At 42.7% G+C, this 18556-nt stretch overlaps 1 protein-coding gene across 1 annotated transcript; it reads left to right on the top strand.

The window, feature by feature from the left end:
* The first annotated feature begins 8954 nt into the window (after positions 1–8954).
* On the top strand, positions 8955–18205 carry LOC139448831 (uncharacterized). Its single transcript, XM_071230358.1, has 6 exons — positions 8955–9196; positions 14200–14517; positions 14630–15841; positions 16264–16581; positions 17150–17659; positions 18082–18205. Exons 1-6 carry the CDS (start codon positions 8955–8957, stop codon positions 18203–18205), a joined length of 2724 nt encoding a protein of 907 aa, XP_071086459.1.
* The last annotated feature ends 351 nt before the right edge of the window (positions 18206–18556 follow it).

The following is an 18556-nucleotide window of genomic DNA, read 5'->3' as shown; positions in this document are numbered from 1 at the left end:
CATTTGTATACACATGCACTGCAAAAAAATTCCAAATGCTTTGGATAGATGATATCTCCAAACAATGTTGGTGTTTCTTTGTTTTTGTTGGTAAAGGGGGACAATTGCTAATATGTATTATTATATAATTGTTCTGTGTGCGCAAAATACAGTGTTTTTAAGTCGATTAATATTATTAGTAGGTTTCAAATAAAACTGATATAGTGGCGTGTAACATTACTGGAATGTATAATTACTACTCCACAATGTTAGCGGGAGTACGTACTCTCCTTGCAATGATATTGACAGGTAAGCGATTAAGTCATCTGGTACTTTTCCTGGGGCGGTGCTTAGTATGTGAGTAGACATTATGGTCAAATGCACACAGCGGATTAGCAGTCGGAGGTGATTGCACTGGAGGTGACTTCTATATTATGATCACTTGAAAGTGTTGAAATCGATTTGTGCTGAGTTGTTGGTTTAACGTACGTTTTGTGAAGATATTCGTCGAAGGCAAGGGATGCTTCTTGCAGTCACTGTTGCTGGCTGGAATTTGATTTCGTAGGTTTGTTGTTCGAATCCAGTTGTCTTGTCGATTATTGGTTACACGTGGCCTGCCACTCCGAGGATGGCCTCTGACTGCATTCGTCTGTTGCCAACGTTGCCATAAACACCAAATGGTGTTTTTGTGGACGTTAAATTGTCTTGCAGCATCACGTTGACTCGATCCTGCTTCAAGCACACCAGTGGCTCGCAGACGCTCATTTTCGGACAGACGTGGCATTTAGTAATGTTGAATAATTGCGTAATTTTCTTGTTTTTCTGAGTGGTTGTTGTCAGCACGATACTAAACAATGCATATGGAATCCCGTTAATGCACATGTTTTTATACCCGTTCTTAGTAGTGAAATGCTTGGAGCTTGCATAAAAGTAAACTTTTGCATGGAATGAATGCTTTTCTGTAGCAGTTGCTTTTTTGTGACTTGATTCCATACGTGTACTATATATATATATATATATATATTAGCATGATTAGTATATCAATTGTGAAAACACTATTTGTGATTGGCAGGTGGTATCGGTAGTGTTGGTACTTACTTACTTACTTACTTTGGAGATTTAACGTGCGCTTTCCGACTGATGCGTATTTCGCACACGGGCCCGGCCAGGCCATTTAATGTGTTTCCGAAAGGGGCGAAAGTGGTGTGTGCAACCCAAGAGCGGGCTTTAGGGGTTGCTTATATAGAATTTTGGAATTTTGAGATTTGGAATAGGTGCCGATGGGGTTGGGGAGGAGAACTAAGGGAGCTGGGTATGGTGGATGTTTGTTTGTTTATGTAATTTTGATTTGGTAGATTATAGTGTTTTTAGATGCGTTTTATTAGTTCCGTTTTGATCAAGAATACGCCTAAGGCCTTGAAGTTTTCTAGTTTATTTTGTGGGTTTAGTATTGCTTCTAGAGTGAGAGCCTTGTTTAGATTGAGGGTGGTTTGTAATGCGGTTCGATGTGTTAGGTAGTGTGTGCAGTGGATGAGTGCGTGTTCTGGGGTTTCTAGTTGTTTGCAGTGTGGGCAGTTACCTGTAGTATGTTTTTTTAATTTTGTTTAGATGGTTATTTAGGTTGGTGTGTCCTGTTTGGAGTTTAGTGATTACTCTGTCGATTTTTTTTGATGGATGGAGAATTTTTGGTTTGGTTAGTGGTTTGCTGAGTACTTTTTTGATTTAGCCATTTGAGTTTAGATAAAGGTTATGCCATTTTTTGGTGATTTTTTGCTTGTTTACGCTTTTAATTTCTGATTTTGAGATGGGTAAGTTTAAGCTTATTTCTGGGATTTTGAGGGATAGTTTAGCTGCTTTATCGGCGTTTTCATTACCGTATATTCCTACGTGGGCGGGTATCCACAAGAAGGTTATTTGTTTGCCTGCCTTAGTTAGGTTGATGGAGCTTTTACGTATTTGATTTATTAATTTTTTGGATTCTTGATTATGGAGGGCTGAGGCCATGCCCATTAGTTCTGCCGTGAATATTGATTGGATGTTTGGGAGTCGGAAGGATTGTGTGGTTTTAGTTGGTTGTGTGGTATGGACTCCGAAACCTGTGTGTTTGGAGGTCGGATCTGAAGATCCGTCCGTGTAAATGTGACACCAATTTGGCCAATTTTCGTGTATATATGCTAGTGTGGTAGTTTTAGCTATGTTTGGGTCGGTTTGTTTATTTATTTGGCTAGCTAGTGTTGTGTCTATTTTGGGTATTTTAAGTTTAGGGGTAAAGATATTTGATTGTTTGCAGTTTTGTTTAAGATTTTTGATTTGGTGTTCATAGAGGTAGTTTGTTATTCTTTGGGATATTGGGGTAAGTAAGGGGTGTTTACGAGCTAGAGCTTGGTTTTTGGGGCTGATATTTGGGTTTATTAAGTTTTGGATGAGAGGGTTTGATTGGGACGCGGCCCAGAAATTTAAGCTTAGCTGTTCCCTGCGTAGACTAAGTGGCCTTTCTCCTGTTAAGGCCTGAAGTGAAGTGTAGGAGGTGCCATGATGGGTGCGTGTAATTAGTTTGAGAGCCTGATATTGTATTGAGTCAAGTTTTTTAGATAGAGAGTTGTTTAGGGTGTTGTATATGGCGCAGCCAAGGTCTAGTTTTGATCTAAGGTAGTGTTGGACATGCGTTCCCATTTTGAAGATTCACTCATTCTAATTCGACATCAAACGGGTTATATCACACTCTAAGTATACAATATCATTTAACCTTAAATTACTTAATTAGCCTAGTTAACCTGCAGTATACTGTATCTCTTAGCCTTTAACAAGAACTAATACCTCGTGAGTGGGTGAGGGGGACATGTCAATTAGTGTCTGGAAGTCAGGGAGTAGCCTTAGTCACAATAAATTAACATTCGACACAGCAGCCTTTGATAAGAAAGTGAGAAAGATTATTTGAGATTGAGTGATACATGACAGGTCGTTCCCGCATTATATTGCCTGCCAGGAATGAGACAGGTGCATGAAAACTCCATTTCACTAGAGAGAACGGAATCTCCCACTCATAAGTACATGATAAATTGTTGAATTAAGAATTAGATAAGGTTGAGAATCGTGTGTTATTTTTTACCCTGTTCCCATTGTTTGAAAGTGTGTCGTCTGCTACCCCAGCTGGATGTGGTAACAATTAATTAAAACCACAAGTTGGCGTATAGCCCCGACAGCTGAATGCCCTTCTTTTTTTAAGTTCAAAGAAAACTAGTGTCTGTCGGGGTGTTCCCACAGTGGGTCACAGCTAAGTCATCAAGGAGCTCAGATAATCAGAACAGGCAAAAGCTGGCAAGTCACTGGACCGTACAACTTAATCTTCCCAGGCTGCTGGCAAAGTGAGAGTAAACCTGTCTGTCGACCTGGCGTGCAAATTGGTCCTCGTCTATTTGGTATTCACTCCATGGAACACAAATACATGTATTGAATACTAGCATTGTATTGCAATTTTGAGCATCCGGTGCGTAAATACGATGTGATAGACAGACAGAATTGTTTATTTAAGTCTCACTCATGGTACAGTTGATAAAACATACTATAAATTACATCACAAATAAAACCATGACCAATCACCCAGCGATTTATGAGAGACTATATTACATATAGTGAAGACAATGTATAAACAGTAAACAAGCATTAAATACACAATAAAAAGGATAAAAATGTTTATGCTAAGTTAATCGACGCTTTAATAAATTTTTTGGCACGTTTGGGCAACGTGAAAGATAAGGTCCATGTCAGTTAGCGTTGATCTACATCTCAAATTCCAGTATTTCTTCTTTTTAGCCGCGACGGATTCGTCTATTAAGGTGAGGTGGGGTTTAACGTCGCGTCCAAGATTATTGCACGTGTGTGTGTTTGCTTGTACTAGTCCAGACTTATGCCGATTTATAGTGCTAGCTCACTGAGATACCACGCCGCAGTTTAACATGAATATCCCACTCAGACACAGTATACTGACTCCGAGCCGACAATTCCTTGTTTTAGCCCCTTAATGCCGAGCGCCAGACAGGGTAACAACAAGTACCATAATTTAACGTCTTTTGGTTATCGCGGCCGGGGATCGAACCCCGTACCTTCCGCTCTCGGGTCGGACGCTCTACCACTAGACCACGGAGGCGGTCTCGTCTATTAAGACGAATATCTGGCGAGTTAATTTGCCTTGACAAGTGACGGAGGATGCTTGGCCACTGACGGACAATAGGCGGTTTCCATCCAATTTCACCACAGACCGCAGCATTAGGGGCGTATTTCCCGAGTCCCATGTAAAATCTCATAGCTCAGTTCTGGAGGGCATTTATACAGCTGTAGTTTGTCGTCCCCCACACAGCAGCACTGTGCTCAACTATCGACCACACCATTGTATCATAAGTTTAGTAAACACGCTAAAAGGCATTCCTCCAATAATTTGCTAATTAAAAGGTCCAGGGCTCTGCCAACTGATTTATTTGCTGCCTTTAAACTGTAGTCGAGATGTTCTGTTAAAAGAACTCCAGGTATTGGTAGCAGTCGGTGACTTCTATGTTGATATCACCCCAGTTGGGGATTTCGGGATTTCGGAAATGAATAATCTTTGATTTTTCGGGGTTTATAGCCATGGTGTTCTTCTTCAGCCATACGTTTAAAGTTGATAGCATAGTGTTCAGCTCTGCCTCTGTGCTAACAAGCAGCACGATATCATCTGCATAAGCCAGAATGCCTACAGTCTCCCCATCTATGTTCACTCCGGTCTCCAGGGCATTGATCATCTCGATTAAGTCGAAAAGGTTGAAAGTTGATTAAGTTGAAAAGGATAGGCGATAGTATACATCCTTGCTTGACACCTCTGTTAACTGATCATGATCATGGAGTCGATCCCCAGTAGAGTCATTTCAAAAGACGTTAAAAGACGGTACTTGTTGCTATCCTGCTTGGCGTTTGAAAATCAGTATACTGTGTCTGAGTGGTGTACCCATATCGAACTGCCCCATCGTATCTAAGTGGGCTAGCACTATAAAATCAACACTAGTCTGGTCTAGTACAAACAAACACACACACACACACACACACACACACACACACACACACACACACACACACACACACACACACACACACACACACACACACACACACACACACACACACACACATCGCTGTAATAAGTGCAATAATTTTGAACATGACGTTAAACACTATTTCACCACACCTTGCTAGTTTGTTAACACATCCCTCCAGCAATATACCTGACGTCTGTAAATATTCGAGACTGTACCAGACAAGACATTGATCGATATTGTCAATAACGACAGTGGCACACAATCACCAAAAGCCACCGAGTCTGTCCACCCGATCCATTTTCTTGCCTCTTACGACTTGCATAGGTTTCTCGGAATCTCACGGGTTTAATGTCAATTTCATTTTCAATAGCTGTGCGGGATTCGTATTTTGTTATTATGAAAAACTCGCTGCGAATAGCTGCAAATGTGTTGATGCAATATTCATTTACTATTATGAAAAACTCACATTACGCTGACTTTCTCTGTCTCTGAGTACTAATATTTTACATCTCTCGTTTGACCGGGATGCAGCTCAAGGACACTGACACCAAGGTGAAGGACGTACCATTTGATGTCCAATGGATAACTTTGCTCGCCTGGTTACGAGTCGTATTTTAACTGTGATGTAAAGCTTGTTTGTGATGTAAAGTTTTGTTTCAAGTTACATGACGACGGTGTGTAAATAATCGAGTCTGGACAAGACAATCAAGTGATTGACATCATGAGCATCAATCCAACGGGATCAGGTGGCCAGTCTCCCTGACTTGGTTGTACGTGACATCGTTCCACAATTGCCTAGATCGATGCTCATGATGCAAATAAAAAAGTAGATTGTCTGGCCCAGACTCGATTATTATCAGACCGACGTCATGTAGAGTTTTTATACAGCTTTGTTGCAAGCATGTTTGAACAACATTACTAGATGAGTTTGTGAGTGGCTGAGTGAGTATGGTTTTCCGCCGCTGTTAGAAATGTCCCAGCAGTATCACGTCGGGGGAAACCAGAAATGGGATTCACACATTGTACCCGTGTGGGGAATCCAACCCGGGTCTTCGACATGACGAGCTTTAACCACTAGCCTAGTGAGAGAGTTGAGTTTTTTTTAAGAGTATTCCAGTTATCACGGCGAGTCAGCCTTATATGAGGAGGAAAGATCGGAGTGATGCGTTTACCACTCAGACGTTTACCACTTCGGTGAAACCTACGAGCACGGGCGTGGCGCTGGCAAACCTAGAAACATAATCGGGGCGAACTGGGATTCGAACCCACAATCATTGGGGTGACAGGGTGGTCTAGAGGTTAAAGCTTTCGCTTATGATGTCGTAGATCAGGGTTTGATTGTAATCTCAATTTTGGACTCAATTGTAATTGTGTTAACTCCCCGTATACCCGTTGCTTGCAAGAGGCGTACAGACCCGCCCCCCCCCCACCCCCCCCCCCACCCACACACACACACACACCACACACACACCACACACACACACACACACTACTGTTGTACGGTCTTATCATACTTGCTCAGGGAGGTCCAATGCGATGCATCATGAAATGACAACACCCAGAATGTATTGATTTTTTCGGAAGCTCTTACGTCTATTTTAGTTTTCTGTGTAAACAGTGATAGGTAGAGAAACACCCTGATTGAGTTTTGTCAGATAGGTGAACGAGTACTTGCTTAGTTCTGAGCACACATATAATTAAATTTATGTTTCCGGATTAGGGCTGGGAAGGGTAACTCAGGTATTCGGGTCGGGTGAGTACTGAGTAGGACCCGGGTACCAACAGGACTACCCAGACCCGTGGTTAGTCCCATCTGTACCATACCCAAGGCTCGTTCACGTTGTTCGACTGTGAGTCGTGGCATTTCTTTTGTGTTTTTTTATCACTGTGTGACTTGCCGTTGCAATCGTTTTATCCCCTTACCCGCACGTGCATTTGCAGTTGTCCGTGGTTCACGTGTTTTTCACTTTTTCGCGTGTTATCTCGCAAACATGTAACAGACGCTTAACCTTTTCTGCAGACACTATTGTTGTATTTAGGTTATGTGTTTTAGATAGACTTCATCGAAAACATTTGGCTGGGAAGGGTAACTCAGGTACTCGGGTCGGGTGGGTACTGAGTAGGACCCGGGTACCCACAGGACTACCCGGACCCGTGGTTAGTCACGTGATATATTGTTTATTGACAAAAAATAAACAAAACTCTATGGTTACACTACAAGTCAGTATTGTTCGCATTTCTGTCTGACTATGCACCCATTCCTTCTGTCTTTTATATGTTTGAATAAAGATAAAACATCAGTCAGCTTCAGTGTATGCATGACCAGATCGTTTTATACGTGTATCTAAATATATTTTACTAGAGCTACGGTCAAACTTTTCCCAATCGGACCTTTTACAACCAAGTCTTGAGACATATAACGGGTATCAGGGTGGGGTCGGGTAATAGAGTGGTGGGTACCCGGGTATTAATTTGGACTCGTCCCAGCCCTATTCTGAATGCAAACATTCCTGTGTCCCCGACCTCCCAGGGATTCAACACTTCGATTACATAGAAGTATCTTATTAATGCGCATTTGCAATGGTTTCCGTATTTAGTTCTCTGTCGTATTTTTCCAACAAATAAGTTACAAATAAGTTACAAATTATGAAGCTACTGTAATGACCAATTTAAAACTCTTGAACGTTTATTCTTGTACTGTAACCTAAAGACGTTAAAAGATGGTACTTGTTGTTACCCTGTCTGGCGCTCGGCATTAAGGGGCTAAAACAAGGACTGGTCGGCTCAGAGTCAGTATACTATGTCTGAGTGGGGTATTCACGTTAAACTGCGGCATGGTATCTCAGTGGGCTAGCACTATAAGTCGGCAGCAGTCCGGACTAATACAAGCAACCACACACACAGGCGTGCACGCACGTCGCTATATCAGCGTGTAATAATCTTGGACGCGACGTTAAACCCCATTCATCTTCACCTCACCTGCTATTGTAACAATGTGAGCTCCCTCTTCCGGCTGGTTGTAACAATAATGACAGGTAACAGTTCAACTTGATCTAAGTAGTGGGCTCACAGGACCCACATTAATTACCAAATTCTGAAGCAATTCGTACTCTTGTGCAACTGTCTATAATTCAGACACAAAACATTCAGAAGAAAACTTGCAGGAGTAGCTCACAAAGTACAATGTCCAATTACACAGCGAGCAAGAATGGATGAAAGAATCACATCACTGAATTCCTCTTTGTACAGCAGTGAACTTTGCAATCGTGAAAAATATAACCGGAAAAAAATGTTATAAAAAGAACTCCCTAACCGATAACGATTCTGGGTATTGTGTGCGACTTATAATCTGTGCAAGATCTGGTTAGCGACACACTGACGGTGAGGGGTGTGGTCCCACTATCGACTATCTGGTGTAATGAATAGAATTTTTGTATAATTTTTCGTCGGATTTGATGGTGCTGAATGCAGAGACTAGTAAACACAAAGGTCAGTAAAATATAAACTACTTTGGAAGATCCCAAATCAAAATAGAAAATACATCAGCTTGATATTGATCACATGGATGAACGATTAGAAAAGGTGGAAACCTGTATTGAAAGTCTAGTTCATGTCGGTTTATCTGCAAACAGCAGGAGACTTAGCCAGCTTGAAAATGATATGGACAAACAAGAACAATAAAATAGACGGCATAATGTGGTTATCGATGGCTTTCCTTAAAGGTGTGATGACACTGGATAAGCATGTAAACAGTATGGGTGCGATACATTGAACAATTGTGCTTAAGGAAACGAGGAGCTATCACGCCCCATGCACTAGCTGCAGCCACGGACGTATTCTATATACGTCTTTGCTGCAGCACATAGGCCAGGAAGTGTACGGCCCAGAAGCAGCAAGACACAACGCCCTATGATTGCTACGATATACGGTGTTGAAGACAGAGTACGGGCGCTTGGCCTCAGGAACAGTCTTCGGGAAAATGCTCTATGGATAGCAAATGATCTGTCGAAACGGCAAAGGGGAAAACTACAAGACTTGAAGGAACAGGGAAATTCGGCAAATACAAGAACGGAAGTCTTATCATCTCTAATCGACAGTTCAACCCTCAACCCCGGCCAGGTAACACCAACCAAGGGAGTATCCCCGGCCAGGTAACACCAACCAAGGGAGTATCTACATGGTAACGGACAGACACAAGACTACTTCTACAATGGCATATGACACAACAGTATTGTCGGGATCGGAAAGGATTAAACTGAACATATTTTGCTGTGACTGATGTTACCCTAATATAACTAGTTTTATGGTGTTTTATTACCTTTAATAGTTGTCTCTTTATGTAAATGTACAGGCAGGAAGCTGCACAGTCCGTGAGTTAGCCATGTTCGATGATTTTCAAATTACGATGCTACGTATTACAAATTTCATTTTAGTCATAATCTTGGAGATTGTCGTAAGAGTCGATTAACGGGATCCGCTGATAAGGATCGCTGACTTGGTTGATGTATGTCATTTTATCCCAACTAGTACATATAGACCTGTGACACACCCATAACTCGTGATTTTAACATAACTCAGTAACCAGCACACCAAATTTGATAATGATTTGTTTATGTCACAGTCAGCCTATCGCAGTGTCTATTTGTTCAGTGTTAGAAATTAGACTGTCAATAGACATAGGGAATTACTGCTCCAGGTAAGACGGGCATAGTGTGTTAGTAGTGTGTTTTAAAAAATAATGTTAATTTAAGTAAGATTTTCATAACTTATAATAATTATGTAATGCAGAGATATCCTGGCTTAAGTTTGATAAGTTGACATAATTTAGTCCTGTTGAAGCTTCTACTTAAATTCCAAATAAGAGATCTTGTATTTTTTCATACAATTTACCAAAAAAAACATCTAACTAATGGAGGGCATAAACCTACTAAATGTGTTTTAAATTTCACGTTTTGAAATCCACTCGACCTTGTGAATTTCATATCAACACTTTGGCTTGAGGCTAACTAACATGGTTAGTTTTGTTTAGCATTGTGTTGTAATTGTCCCAAAGTAACTGTCTAACTGTAACACAATATGTCTTTATGAAGTGCAAAGTGATATATCATCGGTTAAGTGTAATATTTTCAAAAAATTCAATGCTCGAAGTTAGGATGATGACGATCATGTTTTTTTTCATAACAACATTTATTTAATGCAATAATATAAAAGAGAATATAATGACCAATTGCGGTTAATCTGTGAACTTACTTATTAAGACCAACTACGATGAAAAGAAGCACCTAAGCAAATCTGAGTTCTAAATTGAAGGGATAGGCGTCCTGAAGTGAAATACGTTTTAAAATTGCCTACCGGAATTAAGAATGAAAATCAAATGAAAATCACTTAGAATCGGTACGTCAGGCCAATCATGTATGTGCGTCATCGAAATAAAGCGTCCATTCGAAGCTAAAACAGAGAATGTTCAACTTACCCAAAGAAATCTGCGAGTACCACGCCGTCGTGTATTGCTTCGGGAAATCCAACCACGCATCCTCAGGCGGTAATCCCTGTCACCAGCAGCCGTAGTAATCCATCCATTTTCAGCATCAGCCAGGTCTGGATTTCTTCCCAACGCAAACTTTACAGGACGCAACTTATATTTCAAGTGAATGACATTGCCATAGCCGCCATTTTTCTGCCGTTTGTAACAGCAAGCGATGTCACTCCAAATGGAATGTTTGGGACGGATGACGTCACGACATCACGTCTCTCCGCGTTGATATTGTTCGCTTTGAATAATTATAATTTGAAGTTTTGTTAGGCTTTATGTATCTGTCAATATAAGGATTGAAGTTGTATTTGTTGACTTTCATCAGCTTCGCGCATCATGGAATTTGCTCACCTGAGACACTGTCTTCATCAGATGATGAACGTCAACAAATACAACTTCAATCCTTTAATAACATGTATATAGACCTTAACATAACCTTGAAGGTTGAATAACACCGTGGCTTTCATTTCAGAAGTTTAATGCAGAATGGGGTTCACGGCTGTTCTCATGGCGCTGCTGATTGCGTTGGCTTTAACGACAGCAGGTATGGTAATTGTATAAAGAGTTGGTCCTTCCTTTCACGAACCTGGCTTTTAGGGAATGCCGAATTGTTCGTAGGGGTAAATACTTTGTATTGACTTTGATACAGTACATTTGTCTTGGTATATGACACACGTAACACACACAGTACCCACATATAAAGTATCCATGATTAGATATATTTCAATACTACTCTTTTCAGAATGAAATAAATAAGACACCATTTAAAACACGCACAGTGTCCATCTATAGCTTAAAACAAATTAAATTAGAATTAAAAAAGTCAAAGTTGTTTCTACTGGTTGTGAATGCGACATCTTGTGTGTGTTTCCATACACAACACTGGTGCGTGTACATTGTGAAAGACCGCCTCCGTGGTCTCGTGGCAGAGCGTCCGAAAGGTCCGAGGTTCGATCTCCGGCCGCGTGATACCAAAATAAAAGATGGTACTTGTTGTTACCCTGTCTGGCGCTCAGCATTAAGGGGCTAAAACAGGGACTGGTCGACTCGGAGTCAGTATATTATGTTTGAGTGGGGTATTCATGTTAAACTGCGGCACGGTATATCAGTGGACTAGCATTATAAATCGGCATCATTCCGGACTAGTCAGCCACATGAAACTGACTGCCCATGATATAGCTATGGCATCCCAGAAGGGATATTGATAAATGCGCTACAATGCGACAATGCGATAGATTGATAATGTTGCACTGTCACATTGCCCTTTTCGATTAATGGTGAGCATGTGTTGTTAGTAATTTAATCTACGCATGCAGAGAAATGGTTATACTTCTTTTCAAACTACAAAGGTCTTTTGTTAGCGCCATTGGTTCTAAAAGTAGCACCAAATCTTCCATTGTTAGAAATTAGTTCATATGTCGTTTTTGTCTGTGTCGTTTTTCATAAACCAAACGTGTTTTCGCAGCAAGAAATAAACACTTTGCATTTCTATTTAATGCCTCATAAAATCGATGAGGGCACACACGGTTGGCCCTGCTGTCATTTTGGACGGCGCAATTCGCTGTGCAGAGGTGCGTCTCCTAGACGTACAAGAAAACTGTGAATCGTGCACCATACACATACACAAAACATCACTTAGGGATTTCCTCCCACATCAAGCTGACACGCTGTGATGTTTGAAAAGGAGTATAACCACTTCGGTGCATGGGTAGATTAATTCACTTACCACACATGCGTACCTTTAACCGGAAAGAGCCACAATGGGACAATCCGACAATATCAGTATGTCGCATTGTTGCGCATTTTAACGCCTATTTACACATTTGCTGGTGCGACAATTGGACATATTTGGACCTTGAAAAAATGGTGCAGTGTCGCCCTTTGGTAAAATTATAACCAAATTCAAAGCGTGATAATGCGACAACACGACAATGCGACAAATAACCAAAATGTTGCATTGGCGCCCTTTGGATGACTTGTTTTTGTAAGGCGACAATGCGACAATGTCCCTTCTAGTATTACCTATATGACCGAAATATTGTTCGAAGGGGCGTGTAACCAAATCCACTCTCTCTTGTGGGACTTTGCAACAGGGATACTGTGTTATGTTCTAATATCATAGGAATAAATGTTTATCTGCAGTTGATGTGTCACTCAGTAGTGTTGTATCATTATCATATATCACATTTATTTCTGTTGAAGGTTCTACGACACAAAGAGTTTCAACAGCCGCAATTACTTCGCCCATCACGGAAACTGCGACCACAGCTGCACTTACCACTTCAACAATAAGAACTACTAAACAAACCACTACCACACCCACCGCTACTGTACCCACCACAACTACCCCCACTACTTATACACTCACCATTAATACACTTCCCATTTCTATACTAAAAACAACAACACAAACAACGACAACCACACTTATCACAATAACAATAGAGACTTCTATACCCATCACACCTACGCCCTCAACTTCTACACAAACAACTTCAACACCAATAACTTCTACACCCACCACTTCCACACCTACGACATCTACACCCACCATGTCGCTACCAACAATTTCTAGTCCCACTATTTCTTCATCCACCACTTCTACACCAACCACTTCTACACCTACGACATCTACACCCACCATGTCGCTACCAACATTTTCAAGCCCGATTATTTCTTCATCAACCACTTCTACACCCACCACTTCCACACCTACGACATCTACACCTACCATGTCGCTACCAACAATTTCTAGCCACACTATTTCTTCATCCACCACTTCTACACCCACCACTTCCACACCCACTCCTGACGGATACAATCTTTCACCAACCACATCAACTTCCATACCAACTAGTGCTATACCCAACCTTACTACGCCGATAAATTCTACGCCCACCACTTTTATTCCCAACACTTCCACACCCACGACTTTTACACCTATCACTTATACAACCTCCATACCCGCCTCTCATACGCCGATAACTTCTACGCCCACCACTTCTATTCCCAACACTTCCACACCGATCATTTCTACACCCATTACTTATACATCCACTCCCAAAGGATACACTCTTTCACCAACTACAACAACTTCCACACCCACCAGTACTATACCCAGCTCTCCTACCCCGATAGCTTCTATGCCCATTACTTTTACACCAACCTTTTCCACACTCACCACTTCTACACCCACCATGTCGCTACCAACAATTTCTAGCCCCACTATTTCTTCATCCACCACTTCTACACCCACCACTTCCACACCTACGACATCTACACCCACCATGTCGCTACCAACAATTTCTAGCCCCACTATTTCTACATCCACCACTTCTACACCCACCACTTCCACACCCACTCCTGACGGATACAATCTTTCACCAACCACATCAACTTCCATACCAACCAGTGCTATACCCAACCTTACTACGCCGATAAATTCTACGCCCACCACTTTTATTCCCAACACTTCCACACCCACGACTTTTACACCTATCACTTATACAACCTCCATACCCGCCTCTCATACGCCGATAACTTCTACGCCCACCACTTCTATTCCCAACACTTCCACACCCATCATTTCTACACCCATTACTTATACATCCACTCCTAAAGGATACAATCTTTCACCAACCACAACAACTTCCACACCCACCAGTACTATACCCACCTCTCCTACCCCGATAACTTCTACGCCCATTACGATTACACCCACCACTTCTACACCCACGACTTCTACAACCACGCCAAAAAGAATGAATCTTTCTCCAACCACAACAACTTCCACACCCAACAGTACTATACCCACCTCTCCTACCCCGATAACTTCTACGCCCATTACGATTACACCCACCACTTCCACACCCACGACTTCTACAACCACGCCAAAAAGAATGAATCTTTCTCCAACCACAACAACTTCCACACCCACCAGTACTATACCCAGCTCTCCTACCCCGATAGCTTCTATGCCCATTACTTTTACACCAACCATTTCCACACTCACGACTTCTACACCCACCATGTCGCTACCAACAATTTCTAGCCCCACTATTTCTTCATCCACCACTTCTACACCAACCACTTCCACACCTATAACATCTACACCTACCATGTCGCTACCAACAATTTCTAGCCCCACTATATCTTCATCGACCACTTCTACACCAACCACTTCCACACCTACGACATCTACACCCACCATGTCGCTACCAACAATTTCTAGCCCCACTATTTCTTCATCCACCACTTCTACACCCACCACTTCCACACCCACTCCTGACGGATACATACTTTCACCAACCACATCAACTTCCATACCAACCAGTGCTATACCCAACCTTACTACGCCGATAAATTCTACGCCCACCACTTTTAATCCCAACCCTTCCACACCCACGACGTTTACACCTATCACTTATACAACCTCCATGCCTGCCTCTCATACGCCAATAACTTCTACGCCCACCTCTTCTATTCCCAACACTTCCACACCCATCATTTCTACACCCACCGCTTATACATCCACTCCTAAAAGATACAATCTTTCACCAACCGCAACAACTTCCACACCCACCAGTATTATACCCACCTCTCCTACCCCGATAACTTCTACGCTCATTACGATTACGCCCACCACTCCTACACCCACGTCTTCTACACCCACGACGTCTACAACCACGCCAAAAAGAATGAATCTTTCACCAACCACAACAATTTCCACACCCACCAGTACTATACCCAGCTCTCCTACCCCGAGAACTTCTACGCCCATGACAATTACACCCTCAACTTCCATACTCATGACTTCTACACCCACCATGTCGCTACCAACAATTTCTAGCCCCACTATTTCTCCATCCACCATTTCTACACCCACCACTTCTACATCCGCCAGGTCGCTGCCAACAATTTCTAGCCCCACTATTTCTTCATCCACCACTTCTACTCCCACCATTTCCACCCCTACGAGATCTACATCCACCATGTCGCTACCAACAATTTCTAGCCCCACCATTTCTTCATCCACCACTTATACACCCACCACTTCCACACCTACGACATCTACACTCACCATATCGCTACCAACAATTTCTAGCCCCACTATTTTTTCATCCACCACTTCTACACCCAACAATTCCACACCTACGACATCTACACCCACCATGTCGCTACCAACAATTTCTAGCCCCACTATTTCTTCATCCACCACTTCTACACCCACCACTTCCACATCTACGACATCTACACCCACCATGTTGCTACCAACAATTTCTAGCTCCACTATTTCTTCATCCACCACTTCTCCACCCACCACTTCCACACCTACGACATCTACACCCACCATGTCGCTACCAACAATTTCTAGCCCCACTATTTCTTCATCAACCACTTCTACACCCACCACTTCCACACCCACTCCTGACGGATACAATCTTTTACCAACCACATCAACTTCCATACTAACCAGTGCTATACCCAACCTTACTACGCCGATAAAATCTACGCCCACCACTTTTATTCCCAACACTTCCACACCAACGACTTTTACACCTATCACTTATACAACCTCCATACCCGCCTCTCATACGCCAATAACTTCTACGCCCACCTCTTCTATTCCCAACACTTCCAGACCCATCATTTCTACACCCATTACTTATACATCCACTCCTAAAGGATACAATCTTTCACCAACCACAACAACTTCCACACCCACCAGTACTATACCCAGCTCTCCTACTCCGATAACTTCTACGCCCATTACGATTACGCCCACCACTTCTACACATACGACTTCTCCAACCACGCCAAAAAGAATGAATCTTTCACCAACCACAACAACTTCCACACCCACCAGTACTATACCCACCTCTCCTACCCCGATAACTTCTACGCCCATTACGATTACACCCACCACTTCTACACCCACGACTTCTACAACCACGCCAAAAAGAATGAATCTTTCTCCAACCACAACAACTTCCACACCCAACAGTACTATACCCACACCCACCAGTACTATACCCAGCTCTCCTACCCCGATAGCTTCTATGCCCATTACTTTTACACCAACCATTTCCACACTCACGACTTCTACACCCACCATGTCGCTACCAACAATTTCTAGCCCCACTATTTCTTCATCCACCACTTCTACACCAACCACTTCCACACCTATAACATCTACACCTACCATGTCGCTACCAACAATTTCTAGCCCCACTATATCTTCATCGACCACTTCTACACCAACCACTTCCACACCTACGACATCTACACCCACCATGTCGCTACCAACAACTTCTAGCCCCACTATTTCTTCATCCACCACTTCTACACCCACCGCTTATACATCCACTCCTAAAAGATACAATCTTTCACCAACCGCAACAACTTCCACTCCCACCAGTACTATACCCACCTCTCCTACCCCGATAACTTCTACGCTCATCACGATTATGCCCACCACTCCTACACCCACGTCTTCTACACCCACGACGTCTACAACCACGCCAAAAAGAATGAATCTTTCACCAACCACAACAATTTCCACACCCACCAGTACTATACCCAGCTCTCCTACCCCGAGAACTTCTACGCCCATGACAATTACACCCACCACTTCCACACTCATGACTTCTACACCCACCATGTCGCTACCAACAATTTCTACCCCCACTATTTCTTTATCCACCATTTCTACACCCACCACTTCTACATCCACCAGGTCGCTGCCAACAATTTCTAGCCCCACTATTTCTTCATCGAACACTGCTACACCAACCATTTCCACCCCTACGACATCTACACCAACCATGTCGCTACCAACAATTTCTAGCCCCACTATTTCTCCATCCACCATTTCAACACCCACCACTTCTACATCCGCCAGGTCGCTGCCAACAATTTCTAGCCCCACTATTTATTCATCCACCACTTCTACTCCCACCATTTCCACCCCTACGAGATCTACATCCACCATGTCGCTACCAACAATTTCTAGCCCCACTATTTCTTCATCCACCACTTCTACACCCACCACTTCCACATCTACGACATCTACACCCACCATGTTGCTACCAACAATTTTTAGCCCCACTATTTCTTCATCAACCACTTCTCCACCAACCACTTCCACACCTACGACATCAACACCCACCATGTCGCTCCCAACAATTTCTAGCCCCACTATTTCTTCATCCACCACTTCTACACCCACCACTTCCACACCCACTCCTGACGGATACAATCTTTTACCAACCACATCAACTTCCATACCAACCAGTGTTATACCCAAGCTTACTACGCCGATAAATTCTACGCCCACCACTTTTATTCCCAACACTTCCACACCAACGACTTTTACACCTATCACTTATACAACCTCCATACCCGCCTCTCATACGCCGATAACTTCTACGCCCACCTCTTCTATTCCCAACACTTCCACACCCATCATTTCTACACCCACCACTTATACATCCACTCCTAAAGGATACAATCTTTCACCAACCACAACAACTTCCACACCCACCAATACTATACCCAGCTCTCCTACCCCGATAACTTCTACGCCCATGACTTCTACACCCACCATGTCGCCACCAACAATTTCTAGCCCCACTATTTCTTCATCGAACACTGCTACACCAACCACTTCCACACCTACGACATCTACACCCACCATGTCGCTACCAACAATTTCTAGCCCGATTATTTCTTCATCCACCACTTCTACACCCAACAATTCCACACCTACGACATCTACACCCACTATGTTGCTACCAACAATTTCTAGCTCCAGTATTTCTTTATCCACCACTTCTCCACCCACCACTTCCAGACTTACGACATCTACACCCACCATGTTGCTACCAACAATTTCTAGTCCCATCATTTCTACACCCACTACTTATACATCCACTCCTAAAGGATACAATCTTCCACCAACCGCAACAACTTCCACACC

The sequence above is a fragment of the Haliotis cracherodii genome, unplaced genomic scaffold (assembly GCF_022045235.1).
Source record: "Haliotis cracherodii isolate W230 unplaced genomic scaffold, xgHalCrac1.p SCAF_7, whole genome shotgun sequence".
Classification (NCBI taxonomy): domain Eukaryota; kingdom Metazoa; phylum Mollusca; class Gastropoda; order Lepetellida; family Haliotidae; genus Haliotis; species Haliotis cracherodii.
Note: the sequence above shows the minus strand (reverse complement) of the source record. Positions and strands in the feature narration are given on the sequence as shown.

What these genes read in the sequence shown, in the direction of transcription:
- LOC139448831 (XM_071230358.1), top strand. Translation starts at nt 8,955, where the DNA reads ATGATTGCTACGATATACGGTGTTGAAGACAGAGTACGGGCGCTTGGC. An exon ending in AAGGGAGTATCCCCGGCCAG is followed by an intron (nt 9,197 to 14,199) that starts GTAACACCAACC and finishes CCACTCCTAAAG; the next exon opens with GATACAATCTTTCACCAACC. An exon ending in ACGACATCTACACCCACCAT is followed by an intron (nt 15,842 to 16,263) that starts GTTGCTACCAAC and finishes CCACTCCTAAAG; the next exon opens with GATACAATCTTTCACCAACC.